The sequence below is a fragment of the Balearica regulorum genome, chromosome 5 (assembly GCF_011004875.1).
Source record: "Balearica regulorum gibbericeps isolate bBalReg1 chromosome 5, bBalReg1.pri, whole genome shotgun sequence".
Classification (NCBI taxonomy): domain Eukaryota; kingdom Metazoa; phylum Chordata; class Aves; order Gruiformes; family Gruidae; genus Balearica; species Balearica regulorum.
The window spans coordinates 68,500,218-68,526,823 of NC_046188.1; the positions used below are offsets into that span (position 1 = coordinate 68,500,218).

Sequence of the window (26,606 nt, forward strand, 5' to 3'; positions counted from 1 at the left end):
TACTTAATAATCACTGAGTTTAATAATCACTGAGCTGAGGGAGACAGATCCAACTTGATATTACCTATTGAGAGAAAAATAAATAAGTAGATGACAGCTGTAGTAACAGCTGTCTGGCAGGTGATTAAGTCAGTCAGCATGCAAGGACTTGGTGACAATAAATACATTGTTGGCATCCTACAAGTAATAGTACAGCATTCTATTCTCTCTTTTTCACAAGTGTGCTATAGAAATAAGTAACACCACCGGTGTTACAATAGGGTAAGCAGTAAGAGACTCACAATAGCTATGAAATTGGCAGAAGCAGCCAGAATTATATTCCCACTTACGGACATACCATGCTTCATCTCTGCTACTGCACGAGAATAATTCCTCCTGGAGTTGCCTGAAAGTACCCTACCCTCTTTTTGATTTGAAAGAATTAACTAGGAAACTGTAAATTACACTGGTGGTTCTTTTTTCCCTTTCCAGTATGTGTCTCTGTTTATCAGCACCTGGTCTGCTCTGGAGCCATGTTTGAACTTTTTTTTTTTTTTTTAAACTTCTTTGTATTATATTCTGGATTTAACTAACCTAAGACAGTAACTTAGCAACTCAGCAAGGAGCAAATAACTTACAATGTAACTACAGCAAATTGTTACTCCTTTTTGACCAAGAATCAGTAGGGATTATTGGTTCGTGACCTTCACCTTTCTTCAGGAAGGTGCTTTCTGCGTCTTTAACCATCAAAATACACCACACCAGCGAATCTTCTCTGTTATTTTATCAACATATAAGAAACTCATGATTTTTCTTTGTTTAAAAGAAGCTGAGCAATTTATCACACTCCATTAAAAAGTGATTTGAATAGTTACAACTCATTTGCTTGGAACAGTTGTAACTTACTGATTTGACTGCAGGCAACACTGAAATATGGGTGATGCACTCATCAGCCTTCCCTACTTCACTATCGTGTGCTGTATAGTTCTCATTTGGGAAGTAGGCTGCAAATTTAATATAGTAAACTGATGGAAGTAGATTCGTGGCTCCTACTACAATTCATTTGTTTACCTTGACTGGGTAATTGCTGCCAGCAGAGACTAATTTCTTAACAACCGTGTCCTGTTGCAGCTTCTGTAGTTCTGCAATCTGTCGGTCTTTCTCAGCAGCCATGATTTGACATTGATTTCGCAGTGCCTGGGACTCTGACAGGAGGAGGTTGTTTTCCATTCTGAACATAAAATATTACACCAGACGTTAAATGATAATATACTACGTACTAGTGAATGAAAAGGATAAAGCTGTACTCACTGTTATTTCTGAAATAAATAATGGTATTTTTTGAAGTTATATGCAAATATGGAGCACTATATGAACACTCTCAATATATACTTCAGTTCAAACACATCTGCTAAAAAAAAAACCCAGAAAATAAAGCCTGGAAAGTGATAACATCACATTTGCAGCAAAAAGAGAGAAGTTCATTGGCTGTAAAGATACTAACATCTGTTAACGCAATAAATACTTCAGCTACCTAAAGAATAAGGTTGTGCAGCAAAGCAACTCTAGGTCACCCTTGTGTAGAACGTGTCTGAAGATAGCCAGTCTACCCTCCTGCAAGTACACAAGTTTGAAAAGGAACACCCCAGACTCGGAAGACTGAAATAAACAAACACGCCACGTCTCTAGGAACTGCTGTCATACACAGGCTACATCACAAAGCGCATAAAAGTAATTTAAATCCTTTTGAATTCAATTTAATATATGCTTTTAAAGTTTGGGGGGGAAAAATGGAAAAAGACTATTCATGCTGTTCATTAGTTAAGTCTGCAAGTTAGAATGAGGTTTGAGTATTTCATGCTAACTTGCTCACATTTGCAAAGATAAATGTGGGGCTGGCCTTTCGATCTACAGCCCCTCCCGCAAGAGCTTCCAGCATAAAACAGGTATTATCTTATACCACTTCATTTAGAGAGCTAGAAATTGCACTACAGCAATAAAATGCAGCAAGGCACTAGGATACTGTCTACTGGCTTCAAATTCAAACAAAATTATCTTCACGGAACTGATCGTAACATGCTTTTGCACTTCAATCATCTGAGCAAGTTTAAAAGCTTGAACGAGAACAGCAGTCTAAGATGACCAAATCCCATACTGTCTCCACTGAGTGCCACTTAAAAATGCCTACTGCCTTCTTTGAAACAGACCTTGTGAGGGATTCACAGAATTAGGCCCAAGGTGTCACACTATTCGCCACAGATGATGCAAGACATGAATAGAGCTGAAGCGGACTTGAATCTACAAAAATAATGCTCAAATGTGACATTAAGTTAATTTTCAATATGTAGTTGGGCCAAATACGCAACACCTCAGACATCTTTTTAAAAAAAAAGATTTGGGGGGAAATATTCAGCCACATCAATCGTTACTCTAAGAAGAGAATATTATACCATACACTGAATTAAGATTCTTCAACTGTAATTCCATATATCCAAGTCACCAACAGAACAGGAAACATTCAATTAAGACTGTTTGAAGCTTTACATAAATAAAGAGACTATAACATAAAGATACAAGGACAGCCATGAACAAAGACAACCCTGTGGAAGTTGATTTTGCACATTACAGAAATATTCTTAACCTACTTCCTACTAAACTATCCATAATTTTGGTTTTGTGTCATTTTTATGTCAGGTTGTGAAGTCACTGAAGAATTCTAAACGAGAGCCACATGTACTATTTATTTTAACATTTATACCTTAATCCAGCAAGCTCATTCTGGTATGATGCAATCTCTCTCTCAGTTTCTGCTTGGAAGGCTTTTGTCTGATTCAATGCCTTCTCCAAATCATCAACCTTGGTCTTCAGTTTCAATATTTCAACAGCTGCAAGGCTGGCTCCTTCTTTAGCCTACGTTTAATAAACATGATTAGTGAACTGGAATGAAAACTGCATGACTGAAATTTTATTAGTGCTAGAATTCTAATTACAGAATATGCTTTTCCCCCCATTTGCTCCTGTTTAACGGGATAATTACCTAAGCACGCCTTTTCTAGTCACACAATGTTTTCTTAGCACTCACATAATTTACAAAGTTAAACTTCAGAATCCATAATGTCTTTATGCATCCTCTGCATAAAAAAAAAAAATTACAAAGTGAAGTAGCTAATTAAAACTTACCGATCTTTCCCTATTGTTCTGAGGTGTATTCAAATTACTTTTAAAAGAATTTATGTCATTGATGCTGTTGCAACCAATGGGAAAAGAAGCTGTGCCCTGTTTTGTTTCAGAAGTTACCTTCTGATTGCTGAGTTCCTGCAGCAATTTGTCTCGGTCATCCTGAAGACTGGCCATAGCCTTGGAAAACGCTTCAATCTGGTGAACATAATTCCCACACTCAGATGAGAGCCTGCTAATCTCCATCTCACGACTAACTAACGTCCTACAGAGATTTTCAATTTCATCAGCAATCTGATCAAGTGTAACCTTATCTGCAGCATCACATATAACCCGATTCAGAAGAGAATTTTCTTTAAGTATACTGATAAGATGTACTTTAAAGCCATCCAATTCAGCTTCAAGTTCATCTCCTTTCTTTTTTTCAGTCTTGAGTTCAGATGTGTATTTGCTCTGAAGTACCTTTAAGTCTTCTATTATCCTATCTCTATCATTTTGCAGAGCGGTCATTGCTTTCCCAAAGGCCTCATTTTGGGACCTCAGCTCACTATTTTGAGACTGAACTTCTAATATCCTCTTCTCTGCAAAAGCATCAGGTTCATCTCCATGTTCAAGTGTCAAAAGAGTCTTACTGTACTCCTCATCTGCATCCTTAGTATTTCTGCCTCTTGATTTCTGGAGTTCTTGAATCTTCTTCTGAAGATTTTCTCCATACTGTCCATTGGATACAGAGTCTTTTTTCTGCACACTATCACTAGTTAGCAGTTTCTCTCCAGATTCAGACACAAGTTTCTCTTTGTTTAATGATGCAATTAAAGATTCTAAATCATTTACTTTAGACACCAATTTTTTATTTTCATGTTCCAAAGATACAGCAGTATCTTTCTGCAGTTGATTGGAAAGTTGCATTTCTTTCATTTGTTTTTGAAGATCGTATTTTTCTTGTTCAAGGCTTTTAATGCAATCCAGTTTCTGCTTAAGTAAGTCTTTCAGCTGATGGTCTTTCAGAGATAAAACTTGGTTAAGATCTTCCCTATACTTTATCAGCTGTGCACTTAGCATTGCATTTTCAGAATGAAGATCATCTATCTGATTGAGAAGTTTCCTTAATTCTTGTTTCAAAGCATTATTCTCACTTGCATTGCCAACTATAAGACTGTCCCGCTGATTTAAGACATCTTGGTGAAGATGTTCCAGCTCTTTGTATTTAGAAAAAAGATCATCCCGATCATTCTGAAGAGATGACATTGATTTTTTGAAGGCATCTATTTCACTAGCAATTGCAGCCTTATCTTGACCTGCTTTGTCTGCCTTCATCTGGAGATTTCTCAATTCATTTTCCATCCTCTGACAGGACTCCTCAGATTGCTGTCTTTCTACCTGCAAAGACCTTAACTGAAGTTCATATTCTTTGATTTGTTTCCTATGTTGAGTCTGTATCTGAATCAGATAGTCAGAAATTTCATCACCTTTTGAAGAAATGAGTAAGGAAATTTCTTTGTCTTTATTATTTAGCATGATCTTCATTTGCTCAGAAATGGTAATCTGCTTTTGCAATTCAGCATTAATCTTTTCCTTCTCAGCTAGAAGCTGTTGCAATTCTTGTTCCTGTCTTGTAAAACTACTTTCCAGAGCTTTTATCTCTCTTCCTGCACTTTTACTATTCTCTATGAGATGATTAAGGGAATTATTTTCTCTAAGAAGTGCCTGCAAAGCTTCTTCTTTTGACTGAAGAACACTCTCCAATTCTTGCTGCCTGTTAAAAAAAAACGTATTTTCTTCTTTTATTCTGCAGAGCTCTTCATAGCGTTGTGTATCAACAGATTTTTGCCTCAAGTACAGTTCATCCTTTGTTTCCTCTACCACAGAATATTTGATATTCAATTCTTGAATCTGAGTCACTTTGTCTTTCAATTCATCTTGTAAAGACACTATTCTTTTATTACGGTCTTCTATCTGTTTCTCTTTATTTTGGATGGCCTCTTTGAACTGCATTTCCCAGGTTTTCATTTCAGTGATTACCCTGTCCCGGTCATCCTGAAGAGAGGACATACACTTCGTAAAAGCAGCTAATCGTGCCAAAGCAGCATTCAAATCTGCTTGAAGCTTCTTGTTTTGAGAGTCCTTAATGCTAACTTCCTCTTGCAAACCATGGATCTCACTAATTGCCCTATCCTTTTCTCTCTGAAGGGCACCATGTCTTTCCTCTAGTTTCAAAAATTCTCTTTTGTGAACTGATTTTAATTGTTGAAGATTAAATTCCAATTCTCTCTCATATTCTCTCTTTTGAATTTGTAGTTCGTCTTCTTTCTTCTTAAGTTCTTTCTTCCAATTTAGATTCTCATCTGTAAGCCTGTCCACTTCATTCTTTGACTGATCCAACAAGTTCATCTGTGAAGAAAGCTCTCCCTTGAGATTATATATTTCTTCATGTGACTTCGCAAGCTTTTCTGACGTATTACTTAAGTCCTTTTCAAATTTTTCACTTTTTGACTGTGACAGTTTCACAGATCTTTCCAAATCCAGGATCAGCTCCTGGAACTTTATAGAATCCTTTTGCAAATGGTTGATCTCCTGCTGTTTCTCCTTTAAAAGCTCTTGCAATTCTTTTGTTTTGTTTTTACTTCCATTGTTATCCCTCTGAGCACTTTTCACCTTCTCCTCAAACACTTTTACAAGGTGTAACTGCTGTTGTTCTTTTTCTCTAATCATATTACATTTTTCTGCCTTTAATTCCTCCAGTTGCTGTAACAGCAAGTTATTCTGCACCTGTGCTGATTTCATTCTATCAGTAAGATGATCAACTTTTTTAACATGATTAAGCAATTCTGTCTCAAGAAATTCTCTCTCATTCTTTACTTTGTAAGAACTTTCTTGTACGTTTTCTAATTCTTCCTGTAACAGACATTTATCATCCTCTAAAATCTTAACTTTTTCACTTAGACTAACAATTTCTTGTGTAAGACTTTTACATTCCACATCCAGCTTTGTTAGACAATGATTTTTATGGTCCAAAGATTTTTCAGTTTCTTTTGCTTTTTCTGAAATTAATTTTCTTTCCTGTTCTAGGACAAGCACATCTTGCTCTTTTTCAGAGAGTTTATCCTTTAACGCATTAATGTCCTTTAACATTGATTCATTCTCATATAATGCATCACTGATTTTAGATTGCATATCATTTTGGTACACTTCCATTTGAACTTGGAGCTCCCCCAAAGCTGCTTTAGTTACAGTGATGTTATTATGAAGGATTTCGTTTTCATTCTGAATTTTCTCTAAAGCCTGCTTTAAATTTTCAGAAGTTTGTTTCAACTGCTCATTTTCCTCCATTAGCTGATGATTCTGATCAGTGAGTTCACAAAGACGATCCTGGTGTTCTTGCATCCTTGCCTCTTGCTCACGGATCTGCCTTTCTGCTTTACTTTGTAATTCATCAACTTCCATTTTCTTGGATTCACTGAGTTGTTTCAGTTGATTCTTAATAACCTCATTTTCATCAATGAGGTTTTGTAAACGCTTCTCAAGATCCTCCTTCTCAGATTCTCCTTCCCTGAGTCTTTGAATAGCCTCTTGCTTCTCTTTTCTAGCGAGATCAATAACTTGCCTCATATCTGCTATTTTACTACTGATATTCTCATAAGCCTGAAGAAGTGATTCATACTCCTGCTTTAATTCACTATGCTTAGCCTTCCATCCTGTTAATTCAACTGTCTGAGAATCTTTTAAGGTATTTAGTTGGAAAGAAAAGGCCTCTTTTTCCTGAACTATAGTCTCCATGGTGGATTTAAGACTTTCACATGCTGCGGTGAGGTTTTCATTTTCAGTCAACAGTCTAGCATTTTCAGAAACAAGGCTCTCCTCTTCAGACAATGGAGAAACTGTACTTGAACTTTGTTTTTCTCTACCAAGCTCTAACAAGTGTTCAAGCATACCTGTCTTGTTCATCAGTTCTTCTCTTTCCAACATCAGCTTATCAATCTGGTCTTTTAGACATTTATTTTCTCTCAGGGCTTCTTTACGTGATATTAAAGCCGCTTGTAATTTTCTTTGAAGGCGCTCTCTGGATTTCTCTTCTGCTATAGTTCTTTGCTCTTGTGGTTTAGAATCATTTACATTTGCAGCTTTTGCCAGAGGCTCTTGTTTCTGGATTTGGTATTCTGTTGCTTCTCTCAGTTTGGTTTTCCCAGAGTACTCAGTCTCTGCTAGTTGAAAACAGGTACCTTTACCTTGTAACTTCCCTTGAAGGGAATTACTTTCCACACAAAACTCCCCCAATTCCTTTTCAGTGACATTTTCTTCCTTAAGCTCTTTGCACGACACCACAGGTCTACTCATCTCAGCCTTCTCACGCAGCATACATATCTCTGTCAGAAGTTTTTTGTTTTCTTCACTGAAATGTTTTACCTCCTTTTTCATATTAATTAATTCCAAATTGGACTTTTCTAAACAACTGAGAAGTTTCTCTTTCTCACTCTTCATTTCTTCAAATGCTGCTTTGTAATGGTGGGTTTCGTCTTGGCCCTCCTTTATAGCTTTGTTTAATAATTCCTTTTCCAAATTAAACTTCTCTTTGAAATCCATAAATGAACAACGCAATGCTTCTATCTCCTCGTTCTTTTCTGCAACCTCCTCCTTAGCTTCAATTCTCAACCTCTGCAGTTTCTCCTGGCTCACCTTGTAATCCTCTTCACTTTTTTTAATAAGGGCTTCTTTCTCATTATTCACATGTTCAAGCGCTGTCTTAATGTTTATAGCTTCAGCCTTATATGCTTCCAGCTTTTTCTGTAGCTGCTTTATGTCCTCCAACAAGCTGCCCTTACACTGCTCCTGCTGTCTCAAGTTTAAGTTGACCGTTTCTTCTCTTTCGTCACCAAATTCAACAGCTATTTTTCTCAACTCTTTCTTTAACATTTCTGTTTCCTCTTGAAGTTTTGCATAACTACTTCTTAGTTCTTTTAATTCAGCATCTTTACTTGCCAGTGAAGTGATCATGTTTTCTGACTCTTTTAAGGACGCAACCTGAACCTTGCTTCTTGGTTTGTCCGATTCCAAATTCCTTAGGTCATCTGCTGCTTCTCCCAGCACTGCCTTAGGTGAAGCCAGCTCTTTCCCTAGAGGGTACTCTTCTAACAGATTGAAGTCGAGTTCTTTACATTTTGTTTGAATAACTTCGCAGAGTGCTTTATGTTCTTGTTTGAGATTCTCAAGGTGGTTTTTTTGTTCATCAAAATCTGCTGCAAGTTTACTGTGTTCTTCCCTTTCTTTCTGAAATTTTTTCTTATCTTCTTTGCTGAGCAAAAGCTCCCTCTCTAAGGCTTCTTTTTCTTTTTTTAACTGATTCATGACATTAATGTCAGCATTGGAGTCCAGACACTTCTTCCTGTCCCCAGCACTTAAATCAGGCTCTTCTGAACTGGAATTTTTCAACAATTCTTCCTCCTTCTTAACTTCAGATTTCACCTTTTCAAGAGCTAAGAGCAGCTGAGAACGTTCCTCTTCATACGCACTTGCTTTTTCATCGAGCATAGATTGCATACGAGCAAGCATGCAGTTCTTTTCCTCTAAAGATTTTAGGTTCTGCTCACATATATTTTGTTTTTCAGCAATGACAACATTTAGTTCAGCAATACTGTCCTGAAGTTCCTCCAAATGAGAGGCTTTTGCAGACAAAATTTCAGTCAAATCACTTATTTTGGCATCTTTTTCTGAAAGCTGTTGCTTCAAAGTTCCAAGATGAGACTCAAAATCTTTATTTTGTACTTCAACTAGTTTCAGCTTGTCTGTTAACTCATTAACTTTCTTCAACAACTCCTCTGCTTTTTTTTGCTCTTTTTCTACTTCTTCCTGTCCATTCTTTTCTAGTTTTCCAACTTTTTGCATTAGATCTCTCCTTATTATCAATGCTGCTTGAAGTTTCTTTTTCAGATTCTCTTTTTCCTTGCCCATTTTCTCAAGATTAAACTGCATCTCCTCTTTTTCGTTCATCAAATCTTTAAACACAGCTTCTCTATTGCTTAATGTAACCTGACTGTGTTCCAGTTCTTTCTTACAGTCCTCAAGTTCCTGCAATACTTGGTTTAGCTCTCCTACAGAACTATTATGAGCAGCTTCAAGCTCTTGCAGTTTGGTATTTAATGTATTTCTCTCTTCAGAAAAATTCAGCATTTCATTAGACAATGATTCCATGATCTGGGCAACAGAACAGTCCTTTTCCTTCAGTTGCTGGCTTAGACTAAATATTAAATCCTTCTGCTGAGTAACCTGGGAAGTTAAGTTTTCTATGAGTTGATCTTTTTTTACGATTTCTTCAAGGAGACTTGCTACTTTTTTCCCTTCAACATGCAATTTTTCTTGACTGGTTCTTACTATTTCTTCTGATACATTTATCTTATCTTGAAGAAATTCAACCTGCTTATTTATTTCTGCAAAAGACTCTTCCCTTTCTTGCAAGAGAGACTGTTGTTCACACAACGTTTCCTTGACTGTGGCCATTTCTTCTGACAGACATTCAATTTCAGATTTGTATTTACCCTTCATCTTTTCAATATCATTCTGCAGCAACTCCTTCTGCTTCTCAAGTGACCGCATACTTTTTAATTCATCTTTCATAGTGTCTATTTCTTTCTGTTTTTCTAAAAGCACCAGTTGCAATTGCTCACCTTCTGTTTCTTTGCTCAAGATAGCAGTTATTAGAGCGGAGAATTTTTCCAACTGAATTTTACTATCAGTTAGATGCATTTCAGAATCTGAAGTCTGTGCCTTCTTTTCTTTACATAAAAGCCTACTACTAAGCAATGGAGATAAGCTTTGAGTTAATTCCTCTTTTACAAGATCCAGCTCTTGCTGCAAAGACTGGATTTTACTATCCTTTGATTTAATTTCACTTTCTAAACTGCTCAATTGCTCAGTAAGATTACTATTTTGTAAAGTTGCCCTATCAAGTTCCGTCACCCATTTGTTTTCTGACTCAAGTAGTCTTTGTTCTAGAGTTTCAAATTTAAGTTCTAATTTAGAAAGTTCTTCACCCTTCACACTAACCTGCATCTGTAACTTCTCTTTTTCAGTCTTCATCTGCAGTTTGACAGCATCTATCTGCATTCTTGAATAATTCTCACTGGTTTCTAGTTTTTCATTGATTTCTCGGAGCTCTTCCAAATTCTTTTGCAGATTATTTTGAGATGCAGCAAGTTGCATGTTTTCAGCCATCAGTTTATCAGCATCTTCTTGTAACAGAAGTTTTTCTTTCTGTAAAGACTCTACCTGACACTGCAGACTACCTATTAAAAGCGCATTGTCACGGCAGTCTTGAGACGATTTGGAATTTACATTGTTCAACTCTAACTTCAAACATGCTATGTTATCTGCCTGTTCAGTGCACTTCACACGGAGAGACTCCACAGCCAGTTCTTTTTGCTGTAGTTCTTCTTTCCATGTACTTATTTGGTTGAGTGCTTTTTGGTATTCATTTTTTAGACAGTCAAGTTCAGTTGTCAAAGAATCCACTGTCTTCTGATTAATATCAAGCTTCTCGTTCTTTTCCTGAAATTCCTTATTAAGATTTTTCATGGCTGTACCACTTTCCTCTAATTTTTCTCTGAGAACCTCAATCTCACTAGAAAGAGCATTAACATTGTTATCTGCCAATTGTATACTGGCATCTTTCTCCTTTAAAGAATTAAGCAGTCCAGCAATAACTACTTCTTTTTGGCCAAGAGCTGCATTCACCTCAGTTTTTAGTTCATACTGTGCTTCAATTTTCTCCTGAAGAGATAAAAAGGCATCTTCTTTCTCATGGACTAATTCTTTAGACTTCTGTAGTTCTTGCGTTAGTTCATGTACCTGACTTTGGAGCTGAGGAATTAAATTTGTCTTCTCTTCATCTTTCCTTGCTTTCTCCTTCAGAGTTTTGAGGAGACTCTTATTTTCTGAAAGAGATGATTCCTTTTCTGATAAGGACTGCTCCATCTCAATTACTACATTCTTCTGATGTTGTATTTCCTTTTGTAAATTCACTTTCACTTCCTCCAGCTCTACCACTTGTTTCTTTAAGACCTCACATTCAGTCTCTTTCTCATGAAGTTGCGCCTTTAAATTCTCACTGAATAATGAAACATTATTGATGGTTGATTCTTTTTCTGAAACAAGTACTTTTAATTGTTCTGCTTCAGAGGCTAAAAGCTCTAACTGTTTCTGCTGCAAAACACAAGACTCCTGTACCTCAGAAAGCTGTGCTTTTAAACCGATGTATTCATCTAACTTTTGTTTTAAAGATTCATCCTTCTGTATAATTGAATCATTCAACTGGGATGATTTTTCTGTCACATTTCTAAGCTGATATTGAAGGTCAGAAATAATCTCCATATTCTCAGACAGTTGAACCCTAAGTACATCAGACTCTTCAGATTTATCTTTTAATAACTTTAATTCTTGGGTTTGCCTCTTAAATTCATTTTCTTTTTCCTGCATTGCGTGTCTAAGCTGGCTGCTTTCAAAACCTAGGGCTTGTATTTGGTCTTGCAGATCTGAAATGATTTGCATATATTGCCCCTCTCCTGCCATTTTACTATCTTTCATTTGCTGAATCAAAGCCTCCTTTTCAGAAAGGAGAGTTTCTTTTTCTTTAAAGACAATTTTTAAGTTTTCTTTTTCAATCAACAGGCCATCAATTTGGTCCTTCAGAGCTAAAATATTATGACTTTGTTGGGACAAGTGTGAAGTTAAAGCAGCTACTTCATCTGACTTTTTCATTACCATAACATTAACTGTTTCAATGTCTACTTTCAATTTTTCGTTTTCTAGAGTTGCTGCATGTGCTTGTTGCATTGCTGAAGTAATTTCGGACTGTTGCTGTACCACCTGTGACTGAAGAACTTCACATTCATGGGACTTCTCACTCAGTAAGCTTGAAAAGTCCTCCTTTTCATGCTTAAGCACACTCACTTCTTTGCTTAAAAGCTGGAGCTGATTATTTAACATCGTATTTTCTTCCATTTTTTCAGAAATTTGCCTATGAAACTTCTCAAGTTCTGAACCCTGACATTTTGCAGCCAGGTCTCTTTCTTCTACCAACTGAGACAACTTTGTTTTTTCATCTTTAAGATTTTTAATTTCATCCTGCAACTCTACAATACAAAGCTTACTCTCTTCCATTTCCTTATGTAATGAATCATTTTGAAGGATTTTCTCCTCTAGAGATCTGTTCGCAGTTTCAAAATCCAAAGTTAGGATTTGAATTTGTTCCTGCAGTAGTAAATTCTCTTCCTTACTATGGTTGAGTTCTTGGATTAGGCTACTGCATTCAGATAACTTATTATTTAACATTTCTTCTTTCTTTATTTCTTTGTCTCTAGTATCCTTCAGCTGAATGAGAAGTGATTGCATTTGTTCATGCAACTGTTGTGCCTGTTCCTTGCTTTCAAACAACTGATCAGCTAGCACATTACGTTCCTTTGTTTTCTCCTGCAGCTGTTCTGCAACTGAATTTTCTTTTTGCTTGGCAAGTATTGAAAGTTGTTCAATCTCTTTTGCCAGAGTGTTTTTATCACAATTGAGTACTGAAAGAGTTTTTTCATACTCAGCAGTGCTAGCAGATAACTTATCCTCTATTTCTGCCACAGCCTGGATTTTCTTTAACAATTCACACTCTTTTACATCCAGGAGTTTGGACAAATTCTCATTTTCACCAATTAGCTGTTCCTTCTCTTTTTCCACCATATCTATACTTTTTTTCAGATATTCATTTGCTTTTATTTGCTGTGCCAATTTTTCTTCTTTCTCTTCAAGATCTGCCTGCAATTGCTTATTAGCTGAAACTTTCTCCTGTGTCTCTATTTCCATCTTGTTCATTTGTTTATTTATTTCATTTAACTGGTTATTAAGTTCTTTGCAACATGTCTCTTTGGCTTTCAGATCTCCAGTTAATTTAAGTTTAGTCTCTTCATTTTGCTGCTCCAAAACCCCAAGCTTCTGCTCTAATGAAATAACAAACTCTTGTTTCTCCTGTAATTCTTTTTTAATTGTTTCTTGATGTTCAGTACGTTCTATAAGCTTCCTAGATAACTCAGCCAACTCTTCATCTTTTTTAGCATTTTCCAAAACAAGTTTGTTGTATGAATCTTTAATTGATTTTAACTCATTTTCAAGTGTCTGTGCTTTACTCTCTTTCTCTTTAAGCAAATCATTCCATTTCTCCTTTAAAGTACTGTTTTCCTCAAGTTGAGATTTCAAATATTCAGTTTCTTTTCTTAGTTTATCCTCATTTTCTTGTAGCTTTTCAGATGATTTACTAATTTGTTCTTTCAGCAAAGTAATTTGTGACTCACACTCTGCAAGTTTGTTATGGTATGCAACATTATTGGCTTTGATTTCAGCACGGAGATCCTTAATTGTAATGCTGTTCTCACTGCTTTGTCTTATTAATTCCTCATTTTCTTTGGTTTTAGTTTCATTCTCAATTCTAACTCTTTCTAGCTCTAGTCTCATTGCATTACTTTGCTCAGAAAGGGCAGATATCTTCATGCTTGCATCTCTTACATCAGCTGTTTGTACTTCTTTCAGTAAATGCGTTTCCCTTTCAGCCTTTGATAAAGCCTCTTCCATCCCTCGTATTTCTTCCTCTTTGCACTGCACTTGACACTTCAGGATGATAACCTGTTCAGAATATTCTGTCATATTCAAAGACAGGGCAGACATCTCCCTGTCTTTTTCTGCCAGTGCTTCTTTAAGATTATCAATCTCTCTTTCACACTTCTGGAGATCTTGAATAAGTTGAGATCTTTCCTCTAAATGGCTTGTATTCAATTTGTCAAGCTCTTCATTTGTCTGGTCCAGATCCAGCTGCATCGACTCTACCACGCCATCTTGTTTCAAAGTCTAAACATCAAGAAAATAACGTTAGAAGAATACTTCAAACTTATGTTAGAAATACATTCCACATGTAGAACAAATATCTAAGGTAACCAATCTGTACCTGACTGTAGAGTCACAAGATAACCATGATATTCTTTAGATTGTTTTAGCATGCAGAAAGTTTAGTGTACGAAATTTTTAGCAGCTAATGCTGTGATTTTACTGACATTTAAATGGGCCATGTCAAAAGTTCTCTTACATTATTTTGATGAGTTACCTTTTCCTTCAGTGTAGCGACTTTTTCTGTTAGATCACTGATGACTGTTTTCTGCTCAGTGTTCTCCACTTCATAAACACTGCATTTCTTTAAGGCTTCATTCAGCTTAGTATTAAAAATAAAGGTCAATGTGATAGAAATATATAGAATTATACTAAAGTTGTGATGTTAGAGTTATAATATTGAGTTTACATAACAGTGGAGCTTAAACATAAGCATAACTTATCACCCCAATAAAACATACTTTCATGCAAAGCTCTGTGCTGGATCTAAGAAATCCTTACACCCAACTTAAAGTAAAACAATTACATGAAGTGAACAAAACTGTAAAGAAACAGAGCAAAAACCTTCAGATAGGGAAAACAGCAATATTGCTGCTGGGACACAAATAGAAAGTTATGGCGAATGCTTGCCAGTTCTAATAAATTAAATACTATTTAACAACAACTTTAACTTACTTTTTGCTCAGCATGCACAAACTTTTCACCAAGCTCTTTGTTCAGAATATCCTTTTCTTGAAGCAGTTTCCTCAAACTTCCAATTTGTTCTAGTTTTTCTGTCATGCTCAACAGTTTTTGTTCTTTTTCTCCAAGTGAAGTTTCAAGGAAGCTATTTCTGTCACTTAATCTGAGAAGAAAATACACATTTAGATATTTTGAAAACAAAGCTTGCTTTAAGCTTTCTAGTCTTATTAGCCCTAAACTATGTTCCTAAAAGAATAATTATTTTCACACTTTGCATTTAAACTTCCAAATACAAAAATAACATTACTGCAAACAGAAGCAGGAATCAAGTAACTCTTTTTCAAGTGTTTTAAGAAATTATACTTCTCATTACAAGTTTAAGCTTAAAGCTAAGCAAGCTAATCCTATACAGAGTTGTAAAGGATCTTTCTCCTACCCTTTAAGTTGCTCATTCAAGCTAGAGATCAGGATTTGATGCTTTTCTGCATCTCGCAATTGTTGGTTGCGTAATTGGGTGAGTTGAGTTTGCAAACGTTCATTTTCATTCTGCAACAAAATAATAATGAAGAGGATTATCACATACAAACACCCGGAATAGCATAAGATAACTGGAGTCATGAAAATCTGACTCTTCAAGCAATTTACATCCTATACGGTAATAAAGACTGTTATTCTAGCACTTTAGCAGGTATCAGTGCAAAATACAACGCTAACATCACAAGTTCAGATGTGATATTAGTTCACACCGATGCAACCCACCTTTCAGAAATATCTCCTTCAGCAATGCTATGATAGCATGAACTCAAGGATGATTTGCTGTATACCCAAAACAACACACACACTCATACTGTGTTAAGGCAGCTTACTTATCTTAATAGAGGAAGCTACTGCTTTGAAAAAATACTTTCCTCATTGGTTTGAAGACAGTATCAAACTTGCAAAATTTTTTGCCTATTTTTTCAGGTTGAAGGAATGCAGAAACCTGCATACGGAGGATTGTGGAGAAAAGAAAAAGGAAGCAAGCTTCATTCACACAGCTTTTTTTTTTTTTTTTTGAACACAGTACAAATCTCCTACTCTAGCCAGATTCACTGCACCAATTTGAAAATGAAACAAAACAAACAAAATCTGACAACAGCAACCAAAAACCAAAAGCAGAACACATACCCAGAATCAACAGCAAACAGGACAAACATGGCAAACTTGTCACCTCTAATGAAAATAAGCTAGTATTTTGGAGGAGGCAGAACACACCTGTACCGCCCTCAATAGCTGCCCTTCTTCATCTACACCAAACGTTACCTGTATTGAAAGGCTTTGTTACAAGATTCTCAAGTAATAATTAATGTAAGGTTGTCTTTCATCTTAAAATCATTAATTCTTTTTTATATATGTGCAACTTAACAGATAAAAGAACTATGAGTAATGCACCAAGCCTGAAGGAGTTTCAGTAAGAGATCATTTGTGTCATTTAGTGAAAATAAGGCTTACAAATTATCATACATAGTAACTTGTTAGTTGGGCAATAATGAAAAATAGCTTTTCTTATAAATATTTACTTTACTGTTCCTTTTGGTGTCTTCACTGAATAATTTTACAATATAAATATATACCAAATTAATATCTGGCATTTAGATTGTATATATAAAAAGAAATATTATTATTTCTATACATTTACACAGTTTTTCTATAAACGTGTGTGTGTGTGTTATTTAAAAAAAATAATAATACACATACACTCTTATATAAAAGAAACTTGAGGGATGTAAGAAGAGGGAAACTTATGCCAGTAGTAACAAAATCTAATTCTGGACCTTCTGACAAAGGCCCCTACAAAGAATAATGAAAATGATGGTGCCTTTTATTATGTTTCTAAACCAAATAGCAATGCTTACTTTCAAACAAGTGACTTTTCTCCATGTGATGACTTTTACTGAACAGAAGTGACAGGCTTCAACTTCAGAGCATAATATAGTATGTGTACACCCTCTGCCAACATAATGATGAAGTATAAAGTAGCCTTTAGCTGTAAATTGATGTTTTTGCCTTACCGTGAGCTATGACTGTAAGAATATAAACAGAGAATAAAATGATTCTAATATACCATCAGGTTTTACATAACTACAAAAGCTCACCTGAAGAGCCTCCATTCTTCCTTGAAGCTGCAATCTATCTTCCAAATCCTGACAACGCTCTTCTAAGAAAAGAATTTGTTCCTGCAGTTGATTTCTTTCCAATTCCAACTCTTCGACCACACTCCGTAAACCTACTTAATTCAAAAAAGAATTATTTCAAGAAAGGTCTACTAAAATTCCTGAAGTCTAGAAACGTTTTCAGCTTTCTATTCACGGTTCTCACCAGCACTGGGCACAATCAGATCTCAGTGGAAATGCCTGAGGCCTTGCAATTCCAAAAATCAGATGGCAAAATTACCCTTAACTGTTGAAAAGCCAAAACGAAGTTGCATAGCTTAAGAACTCAGAGAACCTGGCAGAAATATTTTAAACAATATTGTGGCTCAATCAATAGTGAGGATCTGTTACTTTAAATCACATTAATCATGTACATGCAGGATCAGATCTTAAGGACTCATTAATAAACAAAGTAAACTGGTCTGTATCAAAATTTGCGAGTCTATTCCATTTTAACAATGAGATCTATTTGCAGCCTTTACCACTGATATAAAAACATTTGCATTAAAAATACAAGAATTTGATTTTTAAATTAGAAGCATAAAGCAATGGAATGTAATTCTGTTTTGCAACAGAACAGTTATATAGGTTGGAAACACATTCACAGGAACAAGACTCATAACTTAAAAGACACATGATCCTGCCACAAAGGATATTTTGTGGGCACCAAGGCTCAACCAATACCAGTGTTTAGTCATGTTTATATTTTACTTCTGAACCAAAACTAGGCAGTTCATCCAGCACGCACATGCTTTAAAATGAAAAGGAAGAAAACGCAAGCCAAAAAAATTCAACAAAGATTAGAATACACCACAAATGGGTTGTTAGTTGAATTTGAAAACAAAAATAGACACAAAATACAGATGCTGTGCATGCTTTAATAAACTGTCTAGTCGCTATCACACCTGCATTAGGTGAAGTGTACTCTGGCCACCAACCTCCCATATTTTCTCCTTCAGCTGAATCAGTGCTATCCAAGGTGACGTTCAATTCTTGAAAGCCTTGTTTTCTATCAAAACTGTATTCCTCCTATGCACAAAACATGAGAATGAAGTTTAATTTAAAGAAGAAAGCAAGGGTAAAATACATATTCTGTTATTAAAAGCATAGTTTCAATTAAAAGTCCTAAAACTCAGCGTGATTCAGGTGCCTAAATGTAAGTATGTGGGATCACTGTGGTCACTACAGTAACCTGCCCAGCTGCCAGCTATTATTTCCAGAAAAGCCAAGTCTCTTGCAGGTTTTATGTGGTATCTGCCAGGCCTTTGAAGACACCCTCAGGAATCCAAAAAGCCAATGGATAACTGTGTTTGGATACCTTAATCGGTCCCCTGATTCCTACAGTTAATAGGGTCCTCTGAATCTCAGGGGACAGTATCAGAGTTAACTAAACATAAAATTATTCTTCCAGTGATATGTTAATGTGACAATGGTGCCCTAACTCTTCTTACAAAAGGTTACCATTTTTTCGTGCATGTTACTGCACGAACTACCTAAAAGTACACCTGAATGAACTGACACTGCGTACTATATTATTCAGGAAAGCTCCAAAGAGATTTGTAAAGACTGTATCTAAACCAAAAATGGCTTAGCATATTAAGCATGCACATAGCTTCAAGCATGAGAATTACTCTAGAGGGCAGCTCGTTATTTTTCAATGTAAAATTAAGTAGACTCATTACTCAAGGAATAGAGAGGTGTGATGCCATCGGAATTTCTCTTCTTCTGGCTACATATGCGATCATTAAATTCACCAGTTTTCGCTACATAACTAGTCTAGGTTCTTAAACCCTTAATATATTTAACTGTAAAGCACCATGTAAATAATAGTACTTTCCATATTTCTATTAACATACAGGTAAAAATAAACTCATTTTAACCCACCTGAAGCTTCCTGCTGGTCTGATTGCTTTTTCTTCTCGCCTGCTGCAGCCTGCCCACTCCTTGAACTGTGGCCAGTTCCTCCTCCAGCTCCTGTTGCCCTGAGACCATGGCTGGATCAGAGCAGCCAGGAAAGAACCAGTCATCCTCAATCAGTTTTGTGCCACAGGAAAGCAATTACATTTATATAAGACACTACTACATGAAAAGAGACCAGGGACAGGCTGAAGTCCCTATGAATGACTGACGGGAACAAGATTAAAGCAGCAGTCCATTGCGTTCACCTTGTGATTTCCCTCCGACATTACTACGTAGAACATAAGAATAATGGCTGCATATCTCACTAAGAAGCAGCAAACTGAAGTCTCACTTTACTTCATCAGCTCTAAACAAAGACTTTATACAGCAGACTGGAAAGGGTGAGGTTATGCTGATACTAAAAAAAAAGGCCAACCAATTAAAATGCCAAATTACATCTTATTTCAATTTACCAGGTTAAAATATACCTAATTTGTATGATAAAGGCATCAGCTGAGACAGCTGTAGTTTTTATAATCTGAACAATCACATTCATTTTTATGGAAATGACACGTGTCCCTTTCAACTTTAATTTTAGTATGAGCTACAAAGTCAGATAATTTGAGGAAGTCACAAGCACGTTGTTACACTGCAAACTGGCATCAAACCATCTTATCATAAATTAATAATACCATTCTTTTTAAGACAAATACAGAATCACTTGTAAATAAACACACTGAATAAATTCAGAACATGAAAGCTTAGGTACGCATCGTGTTCATTGTTAGAAATGATTTTCTCATTTAAAGTACATTCCCATCTGTTTTGTGATATGACAAAACATGTTTGGGGTAACATTAGGAAACAGATGTTTCATGCAAAGCAGACAGAACAGCCAGTGAAAAGAAATGAAAGTAAAGGTGGCTCCATACTTTAATTGAAAATTGGATTAATTAGATAATTACAAATTTAGCTTTCAATTTCACCACATCACTCCACAGTTGTCCTCACAGCATGCAAAATTCAGAGAACTTATGTCGATGTATCTGTGAGGTAAACACCAGAAACTATTAGGAGATTCAGCCCTACTGGGAATACTCAGCTTTCATCCGAGTTGTCCAGGGATAACTTATATCACAAATTTCATTAACACACAATTCTGTAACACCTACTAGATTTAAGTTCTTCCTGTAATATTTCAAAATTACACATTAACATGTTGTCAGAAAAGATTAGCAGAAAAAAAATTAAGGAAAAAATTAAGCACCCTTTTAGAGTAAGACTGCTACATTGGATTTTAATTTTGGTTTCAATTACACTTTGGCTTCTGGCACTGTCACTTTATCAGCATTCATTTTACACACCTTTGTTTATTTTGAAGTATAGACTCTACTTTTTTTTTTTTTAATCATTATACACACTTTTTCGAAGCCATAAAAAATAATGCCAAATTTTGATCACATGCCTTAAACCTCTGTTTACAAGAGCTGTCATTGAAATCAGTCAAGTGATTCGAGGAGTAAGCATTATTTCAGATAAGAACTTAACCCCTTCTTTGGATTGGGAAAAAAAAAAAATATTCAATTTCTTGGAAGCTGAAATGGAGGTAATCTTTTTTTAATTATAATCTGAATGAATAACACCACACTGTCCTTTAGGAACCCAAAATATTTAGGCTCCTAAGTATATGATAATGAAAAAGAAGAAAGAAATTACTGTTGTCACATGAAAAATGAAAGTATAGAAATCAGAGCTTTAGAATGATTTAGAACACTTAGGCAAGTGTTAAAACACTTTCAGTTAAATTCAGCATTGCTTTAACAACGATTAGTAAGTAAATACATTTTCTAATGTTTTACAGCAGCTTAGGCAGCTTTTCATTTGCAATTATGTCTAATATAAAACTGAAAAACTTCCCAGAATACTTTTCTTCAGATACACGCTGCATTTAAATTAATTAATGATGTGTTTCTATTTCCTTGCATCACTATTCACACTAAATATCACAATCTTTACTGGTTTGCAGAGGAAACAAGCCCGAGTCTATAAATGTAATCAGTAACTCCATGCTTTTGCGGATCTCCACATCTTCAACTCAAGAGAGACAACTGCCACGTATAAAAAATTGCCATAGACTATGACAGAATGAGTAGTGGGTTTATATATTGCTTAAAATACTGGTAGCTAATATCAATATATGCAAAAGTTCTGCAATTTATGGGATTGAATATACTTGTGGGGTTTTTTGAAAGAATACTACTGAATTTGGAGTACCACTAAGAATATTTAAATGAATTTGATTCTTACTTAGTGACAACCACTTGCAGCACTTTTCTCTAGATAAGATTACAACATAAATATGGAGTCAGCTGTTACTAGAAAGAAAAATGAAGAAAGATGTTTTGGTTAATATAAATGAAGAAACAGGTACTGCAATGCAGAAAAAAAAAATCAAGTTAAAACCAGCATTTGTTACAGGTATTGCTAGACACCACATACTATCAACGGCAAATCTTCTAAGGTACTGTTGACAATTTCCTCAAAAGCAGCAACAACAGAAGAAATCAGCAACAGTACATTACAAGTTGCCATTGCTGCAGGAACCTGCATGCACAAAACTGATGGGAAACTATGTTCTCACTGGCTGACCAAATCGCAGTGTAGGGTAGGAGTGGAGGGGGAAGGGACGCTGAGTGCTCATCAGGTGTAACGGCAGGAAAAAAGAAACAGAAAGGTCATGCTTATCCCAAGGGGAAAAAAAAAAAAGCAAAATTAAACAGACTGACGCAGATGAAATTTTATAACTGTTATTAATATTGCATGTGGATCTGTAGTTACCACAGATGAGATAACAGGTAGTTTTAATGAAGGGAATATTACTGTCTTTCAATTCCCAAGCATTACATGCGTAAATTGCTCAAAAAGAAGAGACGTGATCTTTCAAACATTTCTACGCTTACATACTGAACTTCCAAATTGATCGTGTAAATGAAAAGTAATTCTATCGCAGATTAAAAAGAGAAGGCTCAAGTTAACTAACTGGATTAATTATGATGGTAGGTTGTGCACATGAAAATTTGCCATTAATCGCCACACGGTTAACTAACAGAACAAAAATTATAATAATGTACTAGATGGCATGGAAAAAACCAGTAAACTTAACCAGCTGAGATTACTTGAAATGTTATTTTCTGTAGGTAGTTTAATCTTTTTAACTAGCTCCAAATGATTGCCAGTTAATGTTATTCAGCTGACCTATACAAGTGACACTTACTAAGACTACTAAATATTCCAAGAAAGGTTTCTCACTAATTATATTTAAAGAGAAACTCTGTCTCAGGTATATTTTACTAAAGCACCACCTTCATTCATCAAATTCTAACCAACACTATAGTTTCCCCACACCTTCACTGCTTGTTTGAGGCAGGTAGCTTTAATATTTCAATGGTGAACTTTTGATCATTGATCATTCATACGCAGACAATAAGCTTTTGAAGTAAACTCAAGCAGTCTTACAGAGCAGCAACTCAGATGGCAAACAGAACAAGCACATCTAGTCATAAAAATGATACCAAAAAAAAAAAAAAGAATGTATGAAAAGCAGCTTCATGAAAACAGGAAAAAGTAGAAATTGCAAATTTAAGCAATTTCACTCGCTATACAAATCTTATGACTACAGAAGTGAGTCATGGTGGTGTGCTATTACATATATATATAATGTATAAATATGATAATTTTATCGTAAATGAAACAATTCACCTTCTCTCTCCTCCTCAATCTGAGCCATTCTCAAGGCCATAGCAGATTTCTCTTCTCTGACTTGATCGTGGGACTCCTCTGACTCTGGTACATTTTCTTGCCACTCCAAAAGCTGACTCTGCAATTCATCCACACTACCTGATTCGCTGGCCTAACAAAAGAAATTGCACGTGAAAATATATTTACCAAATCCCACTGCAAATGTAAATAACATTTTAAGTTGGCAAACCATTCCGACCAAGCCTCACCACTTCATAAAATATAAAAAATGCTACTGCTAGTTGCACTTTTAATCTGAAACATTTTTAAACAAAAAAAATGGCCTTTTTAATCAAAATATTTTTGTTGCGCATTTTCATCTTGGCAATGTTTCAAAGTAAAACAATATTCAACTGTCTTTACATGGGATAACAAATCTCTGTCACATTTTTTTCCCCATGAATAGAATAAAAATGTTTCTGCCTTTCCATCAAACTAAAAGACATTTTAAGATTTTACAAAAAAAAAAATTCTCCACAAAATCTGGAAAAAATTACTCTTTTTTAGCAAAATACAATTAACTGTTTCAAACTGGCTCTGCTGCCAGGGCTGCACAAAGTTACCATGATTAATGTACACTGTTAATCCATCTCAAGCCCTTTAGCAATGTTCTCTGAGTCTTCTCATTTTCTTATCTAGCCCTGTATATTTGTCAAGGTTACAGCTATTTTTTCCTTCTGAAACCTAACCATATTGTAGACAAAAGACACTCGATGACACTTTGCTGACGCATGATAAATGTAGCTAAATAAAGAGTAAACTGTTTAGAAAAATGTGATTTAAGGTACATGGAAAAGTAAGTAGAAATCAATCTTTTTAAGTAATTCAAAACCTGTCCAGCTTGTTATCCAACTGAACAGCTACTGACACTGACAACTCCATATATCACTAAATTAATTTTCAGCTCCAAAATCCAGATAACACACTTTTAAAAGTCTAATTAGCACTGAGTTAATCAGTAACTCATACAAATCCATTTTAAAGTTAACCTGTGAAGCTGCCCTCTTTGTAACTTGGTCAAGATCAGCTTGCAACTTCCTTTGCTGCTCTTCATAGACTTCCAGCTTAGTCAGCAATTCTTCTACAAAAACACAATAAATTTGGTTCATTAGGACCCAAAACTAATAGGAAGATCAATTAAAAAATTAAAAGAAAGATTCAAAATGAAAATTCAGGTAAGTCACTTCAGTGAAAGACCTCTATTGGGCTGTATTGTCCATCTACCCATGAAACTGACTTCTTGATTATTAAATATTGATTAAATATAAACTGCTAACAATTTAGACTAATGAACTGAAAATCCTACAGTTTTCCATTTACAGAAAGAATGTCAGAGAAAATAACACAAGGTGAAGCAGAAAAACTTCTCACAGAGCTCTACTTTAAACTATCTGAGGTTTTAAGCAAAAATTCTCTCTCAAATCCCTATAAAAGAAAGATATTTGAGATAACTCTTAATTTACTTGAAACTCACTGCTCTCAAAAGTTTATTCTGTGTACTCTGATAAATCTTCCAAATATGTTTCTTCTCATTTTCCCTCTTAAGAAGATGCCTCTTCCACTTCCTGGAAAAGTTTATACATATTCTGCCTAAGCCTAAAATGCAACAAGAATTATGCATAGGTAGATTTTGGGAAAGAAAGGCTGAGCCGTAACTCTGACTTAAATACTGTAAGCTATTGTTCAAAGTTGCAAGAAGTTACTTCAGAATCTGTTTTTTTTAAAAAGATACATTTTGAAAATGAAAAAGTTCGTTTATCTTTGTCTCTTTGAATCATCTGCAAGAGAAAAACATATTTTTTTTTACCATTTTGAGTTCTGATTTCATGTAACGATTGCAGTTTTGACTGTAGTTCTTCATTTTCAATTTCTAATTCTGAGACACGATTGTTTAAGGCAGATACATCACTATTCTTTGATGAAAACTAAAAGAGAAAATAGACATGGGTTTTTCAAATGCAATTAAACACTGGAAACACAGCAAAGTCAATGCAACTTTTTTTTTTTTCTGATTTTATAGTAATATTTAGAAAAGCTGTTTTTCTAATACTTGAAAGTGCAATAAATTAGCTAATGTCTAACAAATTTACTCCTGAATGCTGGTAACACCAGTTTGTACTTTATTTTGTTGAAACTTCATCCTGTATCAACATTTTATGTCCATTCAATTTTTATGCATTAATTCATATATAAAGATATTTTGAGTAAATTATTTTAATATTCTATTTACCCCATATTTTACTTTTTTCAGTCAAATCTCCAAGCACAGTAGTTTAAAACTGGCATGGAATATTAAGCATAATGTTGCACATACATTTTTTAGTTCATCCTCCAGTTGCTTGATTCTTGATTTAGACCAAGCCTTCATTTTCAGAAACTTTGCTTCAGATTTGCTGGCCTCTTCCATTTTCATTTTCACTTGTACTAAGAAACAAGACATAAAAAATTATTTAAAACCATAGAAAGATTATTAATACAAGACCAATGTTTTAATTCCTTTAGCAATTGGAAGTTAGACACTTATGCAAGACAACTTGCATAATTTACAGAAAAACATAACAATAAGAAATGTAGTGAGAAATGTATAGTTCACGTGATTACCTTGGTATTCCTATAACCTTCGTTCTTATAGTATTTGATCATAGATACTTTTTAATTAGTGCGGCAATAACTCTTCCACCAAATTTAATGTACTTCTACTCGCAAGAGGTATGAAATCGGCATACAATACATAACAGTATGGGGCAAAGGAACCTTTCATGTGTCACAAGTGTTTAAACAGGTTACCTTCTAAGTCTTCCACCTTCTCTCTGGCTATAGACTCCAGATCTCTAACTTCTTTTGAGTTAGTCTGTCCACTACTACTTAACTCTGCCACTTGTTTCTTAAGCTGAAACAGGGCCTGATCTTTCTCTTGCAGCTCGGTTTCATGTTTCTCTTGAATTTCATGCAGTTCAGCATTGTATTTCTCCCTAACTTTTGTCATTTCAAGCTCATGTTTCTCCATCATGTCTCTTAACTGGGCTCTCATTACATGTTTCTCAGCATCCAGTTTAGACTGGAGGTTTTCTTTTTCAGACAGAAGACGTTTCAGGTTTTCATTATTCTCCTGGGGGGGGAGAAAAAAAAAACAAACAAAAAAAACAAACCACACTTTATATTTTCAGTATCACTGTCAAATATAGTATCTGTATTCCTACATAGTTCTCCACATTATAATCAGAAATCAGTGCTACTGTTGGTAACCTGGCTCTACTACAAAAGCTACTCAGCTCTGACTTTCCAAGACTGAAGCAGGGACTTGAGCAAAACGACATCACTTTTTGAGTGAAAACTACATGCAACCTCCCCCATAGGTGAAAATGAAATAAAAAAGAATGTAAAAAAAACCAAAACCAAAAAAAAACCCACACCAAACAAACCAGAAGCAGATCTCTAACAGCAATCCCAAAGATTAAGACTGCTCACTACAATGTCACCCAGGTGGTGTCTCCTACATCTATTAAAATTTAAGTTGGCAATTGATCTACTTGTTCTTTACAATATTTTGTTGCTAACTGGTTTTCTGTTAGTGCTTATTCTACTTTTAGTGCCTTTACATTCATTTTTTACCTCTTTATGTATTAAAATAAGATTACAGATCACTGTAACAGAGCAGTCCACTCACATTAGACCTGCTGTTCAAAAAACTACGTTCATGATACATAAACCTAGGAATATAAACTGTCCAAGTAAAGCTGGCAGAACAGAGGGAACACTTCCAAAATATGTTTAAAATTGCTTATGTAAATAAAGCAAGGCTTCCTGTTATTTTAATACTAAAGCTGAGATTCCACTACAGTTTAAAGTGCTTTAAGTTCATGTTGCCATAGTCAGACTTTCTCCTGATGCTCAAGGTGTGCATTTCTGTCCCCTCAACGCGCTAGCACCAGGTACCATCAGTTCTCGCAGAGCACCAGTGTAGGAAGATGC

The 26,606-nt window shown here is 35.3% G+C and overlaps 1 protein-coding gene across 4 annotated transcripts in view; it reads right to left on the reverse strand.

Annotated features, from left to right (window-relative positions):
• LOC104639127 (uncharacterized) overlaps nt 1-26,606 on the reverse strand; it is a 44,174-nt gene that overhangs the window by 6,817 nt on the left and 10,751 nt on the right. For 3 of the 4 annotated variants that reach the window (XM_075755418.1, XM_075755420.1, XM_075755421.1), the window contains 14 exons: nt 25,422-25,743; nt 24,949-25,058; nt 24,442-24,559; nt 23,624-23,715; nt 22,596-22,746; nt 18,822-18,931; nt 17,843-17,966; nt 16,881-17,011; nt 15,182-15,291; nt 14,740-14,908; nt 14,282-14,386; nt 3,160-14,028; nt 2,738-2,889; nt 1,051-1,210 (listed from right to left, as the gene is read on the reverse strand). In XM_075755418.1, the coding sequence (XP_075611533.1) occupies nt 1,051-1,210; nt 2,738-2,889; nt 3,160-14,028; nt 14,282-14,386; nt 14,740-14,908; nt 15,182-15,291; nt 16,881-17,011; nt 17,843-17,966; nt 18,822-18,931; nt 22,596-22,746; nt 23,624-23,715; nt 24,442-24,559; nt 24,949-25,058; nt 25,422-25,743 (12,723 nt within the window). Of the gene's footprint in view, nt 1-1,050; nt 1,211-2,737; nt 2,890-3,159; nt 14,029-14,281; nt 14,387-14,739; nt 14,909-15,181; nt 15,292-15,999; nt 16,048-16,880; nt 17,012-17,842; nt 17,967-18,821; nt 18,932-22,595; nt 22,747-23,623; nt 23,716-24,441; nt 24,560-24,948; nt 25,059-25,421; nt 25,744-26,606 lie in introns of all 4 variants that reach the window. The other variant, XM_075755419.1, reaches the window with a different exon arrangement.